General features: G+C 40.5%; 1 protein-coding gene across 3 annotated transcripts in view; it reads right to left on the minus strand.

Moving 5' to 3' along the window:
- NISCH (nischarin) overlaps positions 1-18,527 on the minus strand; it is a 63,014-nt gene that overhangs the window by 28,455 nt on the left and 16,032 nt on the right. For all 3 annotated transcript variants that reach the window (XM_015420867.1, XM_015420868.1, XM_015420870.1), the window contains exons 3-12: positions 18,127-18,309; positions 17,224-17,272; positions 15,575-15,738; positions 13,618-13,713; positions 11,174-11,269; positions 9,344-9,496; positions 8,963-9,031; positions 7,489-7,674; positions 6,273-6,401; positions 2,606-2,719 (exon numbers count right to left, since the gene is read on the minus strand). In XM_015420867.1, the coding sequence (XP_015276353.1) occupies positions 2,606-2,719; positions 6,273-6,401; positions 7,489-7,674; positions 8,963-9,031; positions 9,344-9,496; positions 11,174-11,269; positions 13,618-13,713; positions 15,575-15,738; positions 17,224-17,272; positions 18,127-18,309 (1,239 nt within the window). The remainder of the gene's footprint in view (positions 1-2,605; positions 2,720-6,272; positions 6,402-7,488; positions 7,675-8,962; positions 9,032-9,343; positions 9,497-11,173; positions 11,270-13,617; positions 13,714-15,574; positions 15,739-17,223; positions 17,273-18,126; positions 18,310-18,527) is intronic.

Here is an 18,527-nt window from a genome sequence, read left to right on the forward strand (position 1 = left end):
TTCCCTACCCCCTGGCACTCCCTGTAGCTCCACCCTTTTCTCTGCTTTCCTCTCTCCCATCCACCTTTACCTACCCCACCAGACTTCAGTTTTTCCTCCTTTCCTCTCCCTAGTAGGCTCTCTGTTTTGCTTTTCCTTCACCCACCTATCTTTTTCCATTCTCATTTACCTTCCGCTTGTCTTCTCTCCCCTTTTCTTCTTTCATTTCTACCCTTTTCAGTCATCCCCTCCCCAATGGACAGAGACCAAGGCTTGGAAGGCTTGGCGAAATTGTTGTGGTTGTCTAACAGCTCCTCCTAATGGTCACCAAGATCTCATGTAGCATTGCAAGACCTCAGTGGACATTTATCTCTTAAAGTGAATGTTGCTTGTTATTTTGGGTTTTTGAAATACCTCCCCCATGAGTGTGTGTATAAGATTTCAGATTTTTCTGCAAATTTTTAGTTTTCCTCTGGCTTGTAGAAAAATCTCCAACCTGTCCTGGCCCCACCTGTGTGGAATTTTTGATCCATACTCTAAGGCCTGGTGCTAAATTAGATGTAACAAGCAAGGACCTGCAAGGAATTACAGGGAGCATCTCATTTTCACTTTCCCCACTATTTCCTATTTCTGTCTTCCTCTCTTTGTTTATTTAGAATATTTCTATGCTGCCTCTTCAGATCCTGCTCAAGGCAGCTTACAATTAAAAACCACAACAATTAAGCATAAGCCACTAGAACACAAGCCACTAGACATAAGCAGCATAAAAATGATCCATAAAACAGAAACAGACCATTTAAAAGGACAAGATAAAACTTCTAATTAAAAGCTTAGGAGAAAAGATGCCTTTTAGCTTAGAGCCTAAAAGAAAGTAAAGTAGGCACCAGGTGAGCCTCAAGGAAGAAGGGCAAACCAAAGTTGAGGTGCCATCTCTAGTTGCTACCTGCCTCACCTCTGAAGGTGGGGGCACAGATGGCAGGGCTTGAGAGACAGATCTTAACTGGTGGGCTGGATAGTATGAGAGGAGACAGTACTTCTGCTACCCTGGCCCCAAGCCATTTAGGGCCTTAAAGGTAAAAAAGCAGCATTTTGAATAGTGTCCTGAAAGCCCCAACAACCCCCCCCCTTTTCGTGCTTCCTTCTCTCCACCAGTCAATCTACCTTTACGTGTGCCTCTGTTCTCAGCTTTCCCCTCCTTCCTTCCCAATGGAAACCTCTACGCAGAGAAATTATGGCCCAGCTAGAAGTGCTGTCCGCTAGGCGGAGTGCAGTTTCATGCTGCCTAGACAGTTGCATAGTGCCAAGACTTGTGGGTGGCACCTCACTTTCCTATGTATCCCTCTCACCATATGATCTCCTCTTGCCCCCCTCCTGGCAACTCCCCATATCCTCACTGTGCCCTGCTTCCTTAACTGTCCTTCCAATCCACCTACCTTTTACCTGCCCCTCATCTTCAACTATAGTTATCATTTATTTACTTCATTTATACCTTGCCCACAATGGGGACAACAAAGCAACTTATAGTGTGCGCCTCTCCTCCATTTTATCCTCAAAACAACCCCGTGAGGTAGATTAGGCTGGGAGACAGGGATGGCCCAAGGTCACTCAGCAAATTTCCAAGGTAGAGTGGGGGATTTGATCCTAGGTCTCCCATATCCTAGTCTGAAACTCTAACCACTACACCACACTAGCTTTTGTTGTGTGGCTGCTGCTGAACAGTATCCAGGAGCTGGGTCTGGGTAAGTCAAGCAAGTAATGTGGTCTTAGATCACCCATGATTGCTGCAAGGAGTCCTCCCTCAAAAGCCGAAACAGCCCTGGAGAAAGCCCTGCCCACTCCTACTGGCCTTTACTGACAGAAACCAAGGCTTGAAGGCTGGCATGTTGTGGTTGCCTAGCAGCAGCCACAGAAGGCATTTGTTTCTTAAAGCTACAGGCACTGTTTCCATTAGTGCAAGGGATTTTAACCACCCAATGTATTTGTTTAAGCTTTCAGATTTTCCTGCAAATCTGCTGCCCTTCCCTGTTTGAGGAAAGATCTGCCTTCCTGGTTCCATTTTCTGGACTTAAGTATCTACAGATTTAGCCATATTGAGAATTATATATATTGATGTGTCTCAAATTCCTCCAGCTATGCATTGATTTTCATTGAACATTAATAAAGTGTTAAAATCCTTACAGAAATCACCTTCATATGGGCCACATCCATTGGGTATATTAATTGGCCTATAGGCAGATTTTCCTGCAAATCTGCTACCCCTCCCTGTTTGAGGAAAGATATGCCTTCCCGGCTCCAGTTTCTGGACTTAAGTATCTACAGATTTAGCCATATTGAGAATTAGATATACTGATGTGTCTCAAATTCCTCCAGCTATGCACTGATTTTCACTGAGCATTAATAAAGTGTTAAAATCCTTACAGAAATCACCTTCATTTGGGCCACATCCATTGGGTATATTAATTGGCCTATAGGCTGGATAATATTCACCAAAAATACCTTACTGAATTGGTTCTTAATCATCATTCAGTTTTTTAAAAAATTATGTAAGCCACTTTGAACCCTATTGATCAGGAGAAAAGTAGGATACAGATGTTTTAAATAAAATAAACAAATACTGAGCTATCACCTTTTTATCAGAGTTATTCATTCTGTACTTAACATCTTTTGCTTTCTGGATTGCCTTCAGCACTTCTACAGTGTCAAGTTCCTTTTCAGTGGTGATAGTATTATCCAAACAGACCTAAAGATCATCAAGAAATTGGTCATAACTGTTCTTCATCAGATAATGTGGCTCTGAAAAACAAACTGACCCAACCACCAGCTGCCCTGGAGTTTTTAAACACAGTGCAGGTCAGAGATATTTCAAATAAATAGAACTAAATAAACAAACCAAAATCTGTGCAGAAGTTAAAGCAACACTAAAACAAAGATTAAAGAAGTCTTCGGAAGTACTCCATACAGAAACAAATAATAAAATATGCATCAGTTTTATTACTGTGCTTACAAATCTTGAATCATGAGAGAAAAAAGAAAAAATACAATTGTGGTCCTTTCTGCACTTGGATTTCATCCCTGGTTTTATCAGAGTTCAACTCACAACACAATATCTTGCATTTATCCCTGGTTATAACTGCATCCATTTATCCCGGGACAAGTGTGGGGCAAAACCGGAGTGACCTCAATGTAATGTGGAAACAAAAAATACCCCAAGATAACTACAGGGGTGAATTCAAGCGTAGCGTAGAATGTAAGTTCGGAGACAGTTGAACCAGGATTTAAGGTCTAGTGCGGAATCACCCTATATTACGTAATAAATATTACAGTATTACTGCAAAATCATAGAACATATTCTAAAAACCTTAATCAAGTTTAACTATGTAATAATAATTAATTCTAATCAGATATCCTTAAATCTAGATATAAAACACACGGACGGTTTTTATAACAGTGTAAGACATAAAAATAACATCTAGATATATGACAGTACCTCAGCCTTCACATCTTCCTCTGGTTTAAATGTATTCTAATACTTAACAAAAGGCATCCCGTTTTTCACAAATAAATCCTGATTGTATAGTTTTCTTCCTTTCAACTGTTTGTATATGGTAGTTTTGTTCACAATCATACTGTACCAACACATTCTTAACCATAGTTCCATTGGACTTATCTTTTATTATCCCGATAATTTTGCTATAAGTAATCCTGCCGAAACTATCATATTTCTCAGTATGCTCTTTTTCCCATCTCAGTATTCATGCTCTTTTCTCAATCTTTTTTCTATCTGTGCAAAAAAGAATCAACACTGGACTACATGCCACTTTTCTGATAACTTAGAGTGTTCAAATAAGCAGCATTAATGGAGAAAAACCAGGTGCCAACTGTTTTTTTAAATCTGTTCCATGTAGTCATCAATGCAGTTCTAAACAAATCTGAGTTTTGATCTTCTCCTAAAGAGTCTAATTTCTTAGACCATAACCATCTTGTCAGAGGCACTGTAAAGTCCATTTGCTTTATTTTCCAGATCTTCTCATTCTGTTTATCCCTGTACCTATACCAAATACTCATAAGACTGAAAAAACAATAATATTTTTCTACAGAAGGTGGGCCTTTACCTGGATAGCCCAGAATAGCCTGATCTCATCAGATCTTGGAAGCTAAGAAGGGTTGGCCGTGACTAGCATTTGGATGGGAAACATCCAAGGAATACCATGGTTGTGACACAGAGCCGGGTAACGACAAACCACCTCTGAACATCTCTTGCCTTGAAAACTCCATAAGGTCAACATAAACCAGCTGTGACTTGACAATATTTTCCAACACCACAACAGAAGGTGGTGCCAGAATACACTTTTTTCTTGGGGCTTGCACAGGACATATTGGCCATTAAGGCCACTGGGAAAAGTCCTGGTGGGCTGACAGCCTGCAAGGCCACCAGCACACACCAGGGCCACCATGACCCCAAGCAAGGGACAACCTTTGTAGCTGCAGTAGCAGCAGCAAATGAGCTGGATTTGCTCCTTCCCCCTCCATTGTGAGTGTGGCTATGGGCAGGGAAGGCCTTTTACGGGGCCCCTTTTGCTCCCCAGTCCACCCTAGGCTTGCTTTATCTCTCTTTGAACTGTAGCTTTATTCTATCCCCAAGGAAACTAATCAAACATTTTCTGAGTTTTAACTAGTAAATAACTAGAGAACAATAATAAAAAAGCCATTAAAAGGAACAAAACTTTTGGCAATATTTTCATTTTTAAGACTGCTATCCAACCTAGCTATTATAAATTTAGCTTAATCCCATCTTTTTCAATCAGACTCTGCCTTCTGCACTACCGGTGTTAGATTATTCAGCGCCGACTCTTCAATGTTTTCTAAAAAATTAATCCCGAAGTATCTAATATTCTGAGATTTCTATTCAGATCCTGTGATCAGAATATTTCTAACTTTTCAGCTTCCCGGATAGTAACTCCTAGAAGAATCACCTCGTCTGAACTGACTATCTGAAACAAATTCAAACTGATGTATCTCATGCTGAACCATTTCAAAAGGTGCCTGGCATATTTGAACATGAGAAGGTGCCTGTACAGAATCAGTTCACTAGCGTGTATGGTCAGTTGTGTTCATTCTGACTGGCAGCAGCTCTTTGTTTAATGTTTCCTAGTTCCACTGATGTAAATCTTTTAAGTAGAAATGCTAGGGACTGAACTTGGGATCTTCTGCATGACTAGCATATGGTACAAATAACTACAAAGCTCGTGGTCCTTAATTAAGGTAAGTGAGGTATTTGGAAACTATAAAAAGGTAAAGGTTCCCTTGCTCGAAAGCTAGTCGAATCCGACTCTAGGGTTGTGGTGCTCATCTCCGTTTCAAAGCCGAAGAGCCAGCGCTGTCTGAAGACGTTTCCGTGGTCATGTGGCCGGCATGACTAAACACCAAGGGGCACGGAACGCTGTTACCTTCCCACCGAAGTGGTACCTATTTATCTACTTGCAATTTCTTGCTTTCGAACTGCTAGGTTGGCAGGAGCTGGAACTAGAGACGGGAGCTCACTCCGTCATGCGGCACACTCGGGTCTCGAACGGCTGAACTACCGACCTTCCACAGCCTGCAGTTCAGCATCTTAACCACTTGAGCCACCGCAGCTCCTTGGAAACTATAGCTAGTTAAAAAATTCAGCAGCTAGGTTACTGGATGAGACCTCGAGAATCAACCATATCTTACCAGTGCTCAGATATCTTCACTGGTTCCCAGCAGGTTTTCATGTGTCAGGCTTTGCCTCTAAAAGCCTGTCTGATATCAGAATATGTGAAGGATGGCTTGGATCCATATCTGTTTACATATCTTCTGCTGAAGACTTGCTCCAAGTTCCAGATCCCACCTCTCAAGGTGAGGCAGGTAGTTGCCCAAACAGGCTTTGCTCTGCAAAGGCACCCCAGTCATAGAATTCAAGCACATTCAGCAGAGGTGCACTCCTTCAGACATCACTTGAAAGCATTTACAGATGCACTTGCTTTGGAGATGTTAATTATTTGTTGTTTCACTGCTGTTTAATATTTTTTTTTGCACTGTTAACCATTCTGACTGCATTAAGTAACTTAGAAACTTTCTCTTGGTCAAAAACAGGATATAAATACTTCTTATAATTTATTAAAAATAAGAAATCAGGCTATGGCCCTTTTCCCTCTTTTATAAACTGCCATACTGTATTGCTGGCTCAGTAAAGCTGACCATTTTCGCTTTGTACATTACATGAAAGTGAAACATTCAGATAAACCATTAAATACATGTCTATGCAGAATTACCTCTGAGGCTCTGTCACCAAACTGAGCTAGTACTTTGGTCCTGTAATCAGGAACAATACTCAGAGGGTTGTTGGATAAGACCACTTTTTCTAAGCATGGAAGGCCTCCTAGATTCCTTATTTCATCAATCTGAAAAATATAGGTATACACAAAAGTTCAAAACCTTAAAATATCAGACATCTTTTCAAATTACCATTTAAAGTTATGTAAATGAATAATACCACAACAACTAAAATATATTGTACCTTGTACATTATACACAAATTGTGGGCTGGATCTTTTGACTCTCTTCTGCTAAGTCAGATCCCTTCCACCAAGTCTTCCTCAAATAGACTTCCTTCAACAAAGAAACAGTGCTCTGTATCAAAGGAAAGCTTACTCAAAAGTCTTTCTCTACTGGAGAAAGTCTTTTTCCCTTGAAAAAAGACTTAGCAGAAGAGAGTCACATGACTCAACTTAATGGAAAGAATAATATGATCCAACCCTATAGATTTAATTAAACACACACACAGTTACAGAAGAAGAAGAGCTAAAGGCAGAGCTCTTGCAAAAGGGTTCTAGAATGCACAGTATTCCAAAGCACAAGTGCATTACATTATACTGCAAAACATACATAAAACCAGATCCAATCAAAAGAGTAAAGAATTTAATAAACTGTGAATACTGAAAAAAGAATCTCATCAGAGTGGATGTGGACTACTTGCAACTGCTGGTGCAAACCAACAATTCCTTTACATTACTTAATCACGACTTTCTTTAAAGTGATTGGCTTCAGATGACAGTTGTAGAGTTCTATATTCAACTCCTATTTTACAGGCAAAAACTCAAATATTGTGTCAACAAATTTAATAGCAATTTGCTTATTTTGCAAGTCTTATTCTATGTTGCCTTTAATCCCCCACCCCCAGTGGATATGGATTTATTGTTGTCAACAGCTAGATGAAATAGTGCTGTTGAAGGGAAATATGGGTTTAAGTTGCACTAAAACCTCTTTTGAGGCCATCTGACCATTGGCTTATTTATTTGAATCTTTATGCCACTCCACAATGGTTAGAGCTTTGCTCATTTAAAAAGAGCAGCTAAAACAGCCAGGATTCTGTGTGAATTAACAAGAACCAGTTTATACAATTTGCATCACAAAATAATGCAGATTTGTAGATTCTGGGCCTAAATATATTGACTAAAAGTGGAGTTTTACTCATCAGCACTAAAATACCTGTTCTATTTTGTTGTTGCTAAGATCCAGGTTGACTAAGGAGTACAGTTTGTTAAGGCCGCAAAGCCTTTCTAGAAGATTCCCCGCTAAATTCAAAGTTTTGATGTTCCCAAGTTTTGTATGAATGCCTTCTAATGTCACAAGTTTATTGTATGACAGATCCAGATGAACGAGATTGTAAAGATGCTAGAAAAGAATACAAAAACAGATTACATACTAATTAAACAGGATTCATATTATGTATTTTATTAACACACCAAGGGTTAGTGAAGTCATGCTTGTTACCATTAATTCTCTTGACCACTAGTATAAAAAGTATCAAATGTGATTCTGGAAGGTTACTGAAGAGAGACTGGCCCTGTAACAATCAAACCTACCAATTGGCTCACCTTCTATTACCAAGTACTATTTGACTCACTGAAGCCTAAATTAGAATCTTGAGCCATACAAGCCCTTTATGGCTAACTAATCTTCCTTAATATTAAGTGCCAACAGCAACTGAGGGGAGGTAAAAATACTGGAAAGCTATCACATATACTGGTGCTTCTTTGTCAATGTAACTTAGCTTCCTCTCTTAGATGTACAAATTTTAAAGACTTCATTTTACAATACATGTGTTAATCTCTGTGTCAGGAAAAGTAATGGGTTAGGTTTTGTTGTTGTCAGCCACCTCCTGTAATTAGACAAGCTCCCTTTCTTAAGTTTTGTTTCTGACACCACAAAACTCAAAATGCTAGACATTCAAATACTAACTTACTGGCTTAAGACATCTTAGAAGTGGGTTATAACATTCCTGACAGAACAGGCTTAGCAACTGAATTGTACTCTTCCCAAATGTATATTTAAGAGTGCTAATCTCAAGTTCTGTCTATTAAAGACATACTGTAAGAGAGACAGGATTCTATTGTGTAATACGCAGCACTTTTAGAAAGACAAGGCATTTAATCTTCCTCTTTTGTTACATGGATATAAATGGAAAAGGCATACCAGCTTAGTTTTACATGCCAATATTGCTCAGTGAACTCTTGGTAAGTAAAGTAAATTATAACAAATTAGAGTCAGGCCTCATGTTTTACAAGCACAACGGTATTTCCACCAGCACAGAGGATGATTTTCACCAATTCACTTCTCCGTCATGCCTCAAAGCAATTCCCAAAGGTCCCTTGTTTTGGATGGTAAGCAGAAAAGTTCCATTTGCTCTTTATACTTTGGACCCAACCCAAAATCTACAATTCTTAAATACAGACCAACAGTCTTAAATGAACTCACAGGGAAAGGATTAAAAACAGAGAATGTAACCAATGAAAAGATTCTATAATAAATATAATATAATATGCAGAAAACATCACATGCATTAATCTTTATTATTACAGCTTTGGTAATCTTTGCAGTTATGCCATTCTCCAATTAAAAAGCAGCATTAATCTCAAATAAAGAGAACTTAAAAAAAAACCCCATAAATATAAAAAACAACCTGCAAGTTCTCCACTAGTGGTACATCATTGTGGCTCAAATCCAAGAACTCTATCTTCGGCATTAGTTTCTAAAACAAAGAAAAGACTGTCTTTATAACCTCTGGCCTCGACACAAATAATCATGCGACTGGTACTGTGCATACAAAGAGATTTACATTCGGGTTTCTCAAACAGCAAACCTCTTCTGAAATTGCAAAAGCAGTTTGTCATAGGGACAATCCATTAAGCACATCCAAGCCTTTGGCTGGGATCAAACAAGCTACTTGAAACAAGCCAATGTTCAAACCCCTCAGTCCCTTTGTAATTAGTATCTGTAAGTGACATTCATACTTTCCCCTTTATTACCCCAATATTTAAAGACATTTATAATGAAGCCTTACCACAGAATCATCAATTTGAGATATGCTATTGTGACTCATATCTAAGGTTGTCAATGTTTTCCATGTTGGAATAATGGCTGTCACAGGACAACTTGAAGGTGCACCCTCTGGTTCCCACTGGTCAAATTCATAGGCCTCAGGCACTAGGACCTCCTGTTCAGGACACACATAGCAAAATGTTAAACAGAACTTTGTTCCTTAAAGTATTTCATAATTATTTTTTAGTTCTTCCTACTTAAAAGTTTCAGCTCAGAAAATAATTACTAATTATTACAAGCAGAAACAGGCATGAAAGATTAAAGGTGCAATCCTATATAGACATACTTGGAAATAAACCTCATTGAGTTCAGCAAAGATGCGCTTTTGAAGAAAAGTGTTTACAACTGAGCTGCAGATGCCATCTCCCTAAAACATGCTTACTGGACACAATCATTTTGGATGAACAATGTTAAAAATTACACATAATCAAATTAGCACAGGTAATGGACTGTAACCCAATCTTCTCAACAGACTGGAAAATAACTAGTCCAATGTGTTTCTGATGCTGGTGTACAAAATAACAACTCCTCTTCAGTACCATACTCCTGTTATTAAAATATGTGAAATACTTCCCAAAAAGAAAAACTTCCCAAAAAGAGGAAATTCATGAAGCTGCTTTACATCACCTGGATTTTGAAGATTAATTTAAATCAATATCAGTACATTTACTTGCTTTCTCCTGCATTCCAAACTGTTTTTGAAACTGGTGGGTTTTGAAAAGAACTGATGATATTGTAGGGGCAGGAGAGAGGTATTATTGTTTACATTTTTAAAAGTGAAAAATTCCACTGGGCCAACACAAGTATCTCTTTGGATTCTGGTCACTGCTTTTAAAAAGAGGAAATTCATGAAGCTGCTTTACATACACACACACAAATTATTTGGGCAAAACTGCATACTGAATACATAATGAGGTGGCTGTATAGGCCCAGGAAATAATTTCCCATACCACCAGCCCCAGCAGCCCTGCTGATTCCTCACCTCAGTTGCTTGGGTGGAGAACCAACCAGTCCTGTACGACTAGCAAAATGAACTGGCATGCCAAACGGACTAACCTGAACCATTATTGAAAAGTATTGCTATGGAATAAGAGAAGATGAAGCCGCAAGATAAAGGGAACAGAAATGGGAAACAGGAAACCTACAGACTGGGGCTTTGATTTCTGACCAAAAAAAGGGGTGGTGGTGGTGGTCCAGTTTACCATGTTTCAAAAGTTGTCTTTATCTCACTAGACCAGATTCCTAGGCACTGAAATATACACACATACATGCAGTGGCCTTGCGAAACTTTTGTCTTGATGTGGTGTGCATCCATGCTGACAAGGCAATATGAGAAATATGGTTTCCATCTGCAGGTTGCCCAGGATGCAACTTGTCAGAATGAGCTTAATTAGATTGATCTACAGACATAAGAACTGCTCAATCATTCCTGCCTCTCTACACCCGAAACCTTTTCTGAACCTGGGAAAGTTTTTTCCTAGGGTCAAATGGACCTGCATGGACTTACAGCCATGTGAGTCATGCACCTGCAGTGGGAACAGTGCAAAATTGCTCCAATCCTCCTCTTTCGTGAGTGGAACTTCATTCATGCAAGAGGCAAAAAGAGCTCTCTCAGTCCCTTCCTCTCCCCATTGCAGCCTCCTGACCCACACGGGTCCCTCAACCCCTGGAATAAACTCTAGGGTGGGCAGGGGAGGTGGGGAAGATTCTGGACCCTCAGTTCCTTACACTGGAGGTTTTCAGAATCTAACCCATATGGTTAAGATGCATTTCGTTAAAATTTCAGTCTTACCATCATTGAAGTTGCTGAAAACTGAACACTCAGTGTTGCTAAAGTATGCCTTGAAGCTGTCAGCCCTTTAACAAGCTTTGCTCCACAGTGATTAATCTGTTGGTTTATGTTTAAAAAAACAACAACATAAAAATAAAATAAAACAGCAGTACTGGCAAGCAAAACTCCTCTTTGATACAGCATTATGTGACAGTGACAGGTACGACTCAGTTGCATGAACAGTGAATAATAACTTAGCAATACTGCCTAAAATCAACTTCCCATAAATATTAAAAACAGAATGACCAAGCAACAGACTTTATTACAATCAACAACATTTGTCCATATGAAAGACAAAAAAGACACCTGAACAATGTGTAATTCCTAGGAAAGGGGAAACAAATAAAACCACAAAAATGTGTGGATCATTGAAAGATGGGACTTCACTACTGGGAATTTAATTCACAGGTGTGCATAGGCCCAATGCAGATTGGGAGTGCAATATGAAAGAATAAGGAGCTTAATCCTTCTGTCACCATCCTGAACCATTTTTCCAACCTGAAACAGTCCCAAGGAGCCACCATTTGCTTGTTGGTAAAACTTACATATACCAGTGACTACATGTAACTCTCCCCAATCGGGCAAACAGCAGTTTCCACAGGGCTGGAAGAATGATTGGGGGGGGGGGGGCTGAAGCCCTCTCTTCCTGTGTACAGCATTTCCGTTTTGAACTGAGTGTTCATATGTCTGGGAATTAGGTTCCCAGCACACATCTGATCAGAAGTCCTCTTCACAGCTATGAGGACTTTGTAACATCTAAATCAGCCTCAAGGTTTTGAGAATTGTCACTGTATAGAAATATTGATTTCTAAAAGCCCCTGCCTTCCCCTGGAATGTCTTGCTGATAACCTGCTGTGCCTTGTTTCCTGTTGAAGCCATATGGCCTGCACATTTGGCTGGAGAAACTTTATAGCCCTGCCATATAACCACACATTCTTCACACTTGCTAGGCCGGCGTAGCCGATGGGGAGACTGGAGTTTGGGGTCACTTGACTGCAGAGGGAGTCTCCAGACGTCCAGCCTATCCCGACTTGCACCCATGACAACCAAGAATTGGCCACCCCCCTGCCCACTTGCAATTGGCTCCTGGCCAGGGCTAATTTGTGACTGGAATGGGCCTATAACTGGTCATTCCCAATGGGAGAGAGTTCTGTTCTCTTGGTTCTCTCTGCTGCTCTTGTGTTCTTGTTCCTGTTCGTGAGCTCTCTGCTCCTTGCTTGTTGGTTTATTGCACCTGGACCAGAGATCATTTCGGGGGGGATCGCAGTTCCCCCGGGTGAGGTGCAGGGGTGCGGGGCACATGACGAAGCCCCACCTTTTCTTCCAGCCGCCCCCTTCTTCCAGCCTCATTCTGTTGCAGGAGGAGGAAGAAGCAGGAGGGTAAGTTGGCGTCCTCCCCCTCTGCCTGGCCAAGGCCACTCCACGTGGCCTCCGCAAGGACTCCCAGCCCCATCCAGGAGCTTCCCCGAGGTAGCTGTGTTAGTCTGTTGCTGCAAAATAGTCCAAGAGTTCAAATAGCACCTTGAAGACTAACAAATAGCACCTTTAAGACTAACTGAGTGGTGGGTGTGGCCTTATGACACACTTCTGGTGATGGCAGGGGGTGTGGCCTTATGACACACTTCCGGTGATGTCAGGGGTGTGTGGCCTCATGACACACTTCCGGTGATGTCAGGGGGTGTGGCATATGCTAATGAGTTCCCCTGGCTCTTTTTCTACGAAACGACCCCTGACCTGGACATGTCGTCTCTGGGAGAACAAAGACCTGCTTGGTAACTGGAGCACATGGTGTGCAAAAATGGGCTTTCCCTTCAAGATCCCCTGGAACCCTGGACTGCAGATGTTCCTGACATCGTAAATATGAAGCATTAATGTTCAGTTAAGGCAAACTGCCTTAGGCTTGTTATTTTGAAATCTTTATGGTCTAATTGCAATGCTCTGTGTTGAATAAAAACTTATTCTTGTTTTTAAATGGTCTCTGATGTGTAACTGAGTTCCAAGGCTAAACTCCTGTGCCTTCTGCTCACCCTATGAGCTACCTTTGTAAGAATTAAGTGTGCATCTCTAGATAGAGGTGCTAATGTGTAAAACCCAGATGCCAGCTAAGAGTCTGAACCTTGCTCTTGGGCTGGAAGGGGACTCTAGTTAAAAGACGTTCTGGTGGCTTATTGTTCTGAATCCAGAGAGGGTAGCCTACAGGCTTGAGGGGCACACCTTTACAGGTAGGCAATACTGGCACAGATGGACCAATTACCTGATTCAGTAGATGGCAGCCTTATATATTTACATGACATGGACAAAAATAGTACAACACATAGTAATCACAAAAAATGACATCTGGAAAGCCTGTATTTGAATAATTTCTAGAAAACTGTATCATACATCAAACTATTATTCAACCATACCTGTATTTGATGAAGGGATTTAAATATCGATAGGTCAAAAGGCAGAAGATATTCCTGAATGTTACTGGTTCCAAAAGATCCACCTGCACCATTTATCTAACAACAGAAATTAAGGGATTAGATGCACAGAAATATGCACATGTTTACCAAACTGAACGTCTGTGAAATTATGACCCACAAATATTTACAGCCACCCTTCTGCCAAGTGTAAAAGTATAATCTACAGATTACTACATTCGTATACAATGTACAACTGAGAACTTATCAGCACACTTCTAAAGATTCAACAAACATCTAAACTAAGGCTGCCACCTTGTGCTTGCATGTTGTACTATATGGTGCTGAAAGGATGTAAATTTGTCACTTTTGATCAAATTTGGACACTACCCATTTTACAAAGTAGACAGTTATTCTTAAGGCCAATTCATACATACAAAAGTCCTCATTAAGAGAATGTACCACTCAAAATACAAGCCACCTCTGTGATGATGAGAGGTCTCTTCTTATGAACACCATAAACACCTCAAATGGGAAATGTGAATTGTTTCTTACATGTATGTGTAACTCCACTGAAGGATATAGGTTTACTTGCAATACTGAAATTAAGTGTACATATTTTGTGCAGAATCACAGCCATATGAGTTTCAGATGAAGCTTTTGTACATATTGACCCTCTTCCCTACTGCTGGACAAACAAAAAATAGAAGGGTATCACTGTCACTCCACTTAGCAGGCAAAAAAAGAAACATCTGAATTACAGTTGTACGTTTGGATATTTCTGGTCTCCATATATTTCTGGTCTGAATATCCATATATTTTTCAGATATATTCAGGTGTCTGGATGGTATTCAGGATTTTCTGGGACACTGGTAAATGAGCCCCACCCCCCGATTACAGTGTCTGCATCAGTGTCTTATTGCTAGGTCTTGATATTGGCTTGTTAGGTTGGTTTTGCTTGGATTCTCTGGTTTGAAATTGGTTTTATTGGGCTTACCATATTGCCTGTGGTTCTGCTGGGATTCTCTAGTTTAATGTTGGTTCTGTAGGGTTTCAGTTTGCATTGGGAGTTTTTGACCAGTGGCTGTTTGCTCTTGCATGTTTGGCTACTCACTTTGCTCTGGAGAAAACATGGCATTCCCCCCCCCCATAGGAAACAATGGAGACAAGCAGGACAGCTGGAGGCACTTTGTTCAGGGGTCCATAGAACTGGACTCCTTGATCCAATCCACTTGAAACTTGAGGGGTCCTTAGTAGACAGGCAGGACTAGGTTCTCTAAAATTCTGGTATCATTTGTTTGAAAAACAGTTACTGCAGCCCCTCGGAAAATTCCCTATAATGGACTCAAAAATTTCAGAATGCTGGAAAAAAGAATCTGAATATCTAAAATGATATTGGGGGACCTAAATAACCCAGAATACCGATATTTTTGGCCATTAAAAAATCTAAAATATACAATTTTTCCCAGGTGCACATCCCTAAACTGTATACTATCCTGGAAACAAAAGGCATGAAAAAAAAATAGTCCTGGTGCCTTTTTTTCAGTATCAGATATTAAGACAGCAGTTTAAAACATAAGAGTTGAGTTTGAAAAAAAGAGTTTGAAAAACAGTTATTGCTGCCCCTCAGAAAATTCCCTATATGGAATAATGGTCCCCAAAATTTCAGAATGCTGAAAAAACCCTCTGAATATCTAAAACAATATTGGGGGACCTAAATAACCCAGAATACTGGTATTTATGGCATTTCAAAAATCTAAAATATACCATTTTCCTCAGGTGCACATCCCTAAACTGTATACTATCCTGGAAACAAAAAGCATATGAAAGAAAATAGTCCTGGTGTCTTTTTTCAGTGTCAGATATTAAGACAGCAGTTTAAAACATTAGGGTTGAGTTAGTTTATTATGATGTTGGTAGTGGTAAGAGCAAATGAGATACTCAAAACAGAATATTTTACCTTTAAATATTTGAGTCTACACGTGAAATCCAGAATGTGACCTAAATCGGTTTTGGCATCGCCATTTGCACACGTAGGTTTTCCCTGACGCAACTGTTGAGTAATAGCGTATAACTGCAAAGGTCTAATGGTAAAGACTTCTCCAGCCATAAGCAACTGCTCCCCTGAAAAGCAAAAGTACAGATTTGGCAAGCGTTCGCCTATATTACTAAGAACCAGAGCTTGGATACAGCAGCTCATCAGCAGACGGGACAGTTGGACATGGATTTTCACTGATTCCCCTCCTCACAGCAGTCCCTTTCAACCACAGAAAGATTATCATGGAAGTTGTGAGACGTGCATAGAAAATCAGCCACAGGATCTGGCGGGCTCCAGCGGAGAAAAGGCAAAAAGGAACTGGCAGGATGTTCACGCCCACCCCTCTGGGCATGTGTGGTGGGGTTCCTGCGCATGCCCGAGGTCTGGCCGCGAAAATCCATTAAGAGCTTGCTACAATGCCGATCGATCCAGCGCGTGTGCACTAGATCCCATGGGTGTGAAGCACAGAAACCATGTCGAAGATTCATAGTTCTACCACAAGGGCAGTTCAGCTAATAAAAGAGGGAGAATGGACAATTTCAGCCCCTTCCCCCTCCTCAATTAGCTCACCGATTCACGTTGCTGCTCTTCCATGCAGATTCTGCACTACTAGAAGCCATCCTTCCAGGTGTTGCAAGAGACTGCTAGAATGAAGAGGACATGGCAGAAACCCACATCCCTTCTTTTAATGGATCTCTGGATCCAAACCAATAAAATGGAAATTATATGACTGACTGAACAGCTTATAAAGCAAAAGTACTCTGGGCATTTTCTTACCAGTATCTCTGTATTTGTTGTTATTACTAAATTCTACATAAATTCAGGGTGGCATACATGGATCCCTATTCCTATTTTGTCCTCACAGCTGTGTGAAGTATGTGAAGGCACCAACACCACCCCATTAGCTTCATAACAGAGTGTGGATTTAAGCCTGTCTCCCTAGTTGTCATCCAATACTCTAACCACTACACTACTCTAACCACAACACTGACTCTCAGAACATTTCTGTTACCATGTTTGATATCAGAGTGGCGATTCAGAGCATGTGTAACCAGTGTTCGGTGAGTGTGAGCTAGCTCAGTTTTTTAGCCTCTGGCTCACACATTTCTGTCTTAGCTCAGGAAGGATGGCTCCAGAGCAAACTAATCTATGCAGCAGCCGAATCGCTCACTCACAACTTTAATGCCAGGAGCTCACAAAGTAGAATTTTTGCTCACAAGACTCCACAGCTTAGAGGGAGCATTGTCTGTAACCACAACAAAGTCCAAAGGAAACAGGATGAGATTCTGGACATAGATGTCACACAAATCTTCCTAAAATGGAACCTGAGTCTTTACATCGCTCCTTTTTAGCAAGAGTTCCATCATCTTACAATAGAGATACTTGAACCTAGCCACCTTATACCCACCAGTGTAGTTTATAAAGGAGACGTGACATGCCACTGCAGTATTATCTTCTTCCAATCCACTAAAGGAAAAGTCTGCTTTGATTGTTCAGCACTATCTCCGAAACAATTGTAGACTTAGTGAAAAACAGCTACAGACACTAAGAAATTTAGAAACCTAAAATACCTTTGTGAAAGAGTTCTTCAGCCAGTGCAGCTGTGATCCCAATAATTTCCTGCAAAGAACAGTGTAGTGATTAAGCATCTGTCCACAGTTAATATAACAATCCTGTCAATGACATCGAAGGTTTATTTAACACCACATCTTAATATGAATTCAACAGAAACATATTACACACAATTATGATTAAAAGGATGTAAAATAGAGATAAGACAACTTTCTGGCGAAGCGCCCAAAAAAAAGCAACCCATACCTGTGAAGGCGTTTGTCTGCTAGCAAACAAAAGGATGAGAGATAATGGTTGTACTTGCCTAGACACACAGAGAGTAAGTTGCACCCTAGCAGTGCAGCCAGCACCTCAAGGACTAGCCTCAAGCCAGGCTGGTGGCTGTATAGGCCCTGGAAATAATTTCCCATACCACCAGCCCCAGCAGCCCTGCTGATTCCTCACCTCAGTTGCTTGGGTGGAGAACCAACCAGTCCTGTACGACTAGCAAAATGAACTGGCATGCCAAACGGACTAACCTAAAACATTATTGAAAAGTATTGCTATGGAATAAGAGAAGATGAAGCCGCAAGATAAAGGGAACAGAAATGGGAAACAGGAAACCTACAGACTGGGGCTTTGATTTCTGACCAAAAAAAGGGGTGGTGGTGGTGGTCCAGTTTACCATGTTTCAAAAGTTGTCTTTATCTCACTAGACCAGATTCCTAGGCACTGAAATATACACACATACATGCAGTGGCCTTGTGATACTTTTGTCTTGATGTGGTGTGCATCCATGCTGACAAGGCAATATGGGAAATATGGTTTCCATCTGCAGGTCGCCCAGGATGCAACCTGTCAGAATGAGCTTAATTAGATTGAATCACGCAAACTACATTAAAGCCTGGCAGAATGCAACTTACATATAAATGGAAGTGTAAGAAGTGTGACAATACTTTGGGTGCAGCTAAGGGAAATTTAACAAGGAGAGTTTGTAGATAGACTTCTAATTCTTTCTGTCTTTTTTCCACCAAGCTTTTGGAATTTTTGCCAATAATCTTCTTAGGAGGCAGTAGATTCTTATCTATCTTCTTCTCTGAAACAAGCTGGAAAGAAAGCCATAATTCTTTAGTTTCATTTAGAATTTTGAGAAACATATTGTTAAAGCGTTTACACTAAAACACTAAGAAACAGGACAGCCCTGAAATAACAATCTTTTATTTTGGCTATTTTGGCTAGGAGGTGCAGTCTTAGTATCATGGAAGATGAATTTGTAACACAATAGATAAAATGCCCTTTCAGCTAACAAAAGTAGCTGGCTGTT

The sequence above is a fragment of the Gekko japonicus genome, unplaced genomic scaffold (genome assembly GCF_001447785.1).
Source record: "Gekko japonicus isolate JY-2015 unplaced genomic scaffold, Gekko_japonicus_V1.1 scaffold2264, whole genome shotgun sequence".
Lineage (NCBI taxonomy): Eukaryota > Metazoa > Chordata > Lepidosauria > Squamata > Gekkonidae > Gekko > Gekko japonicus.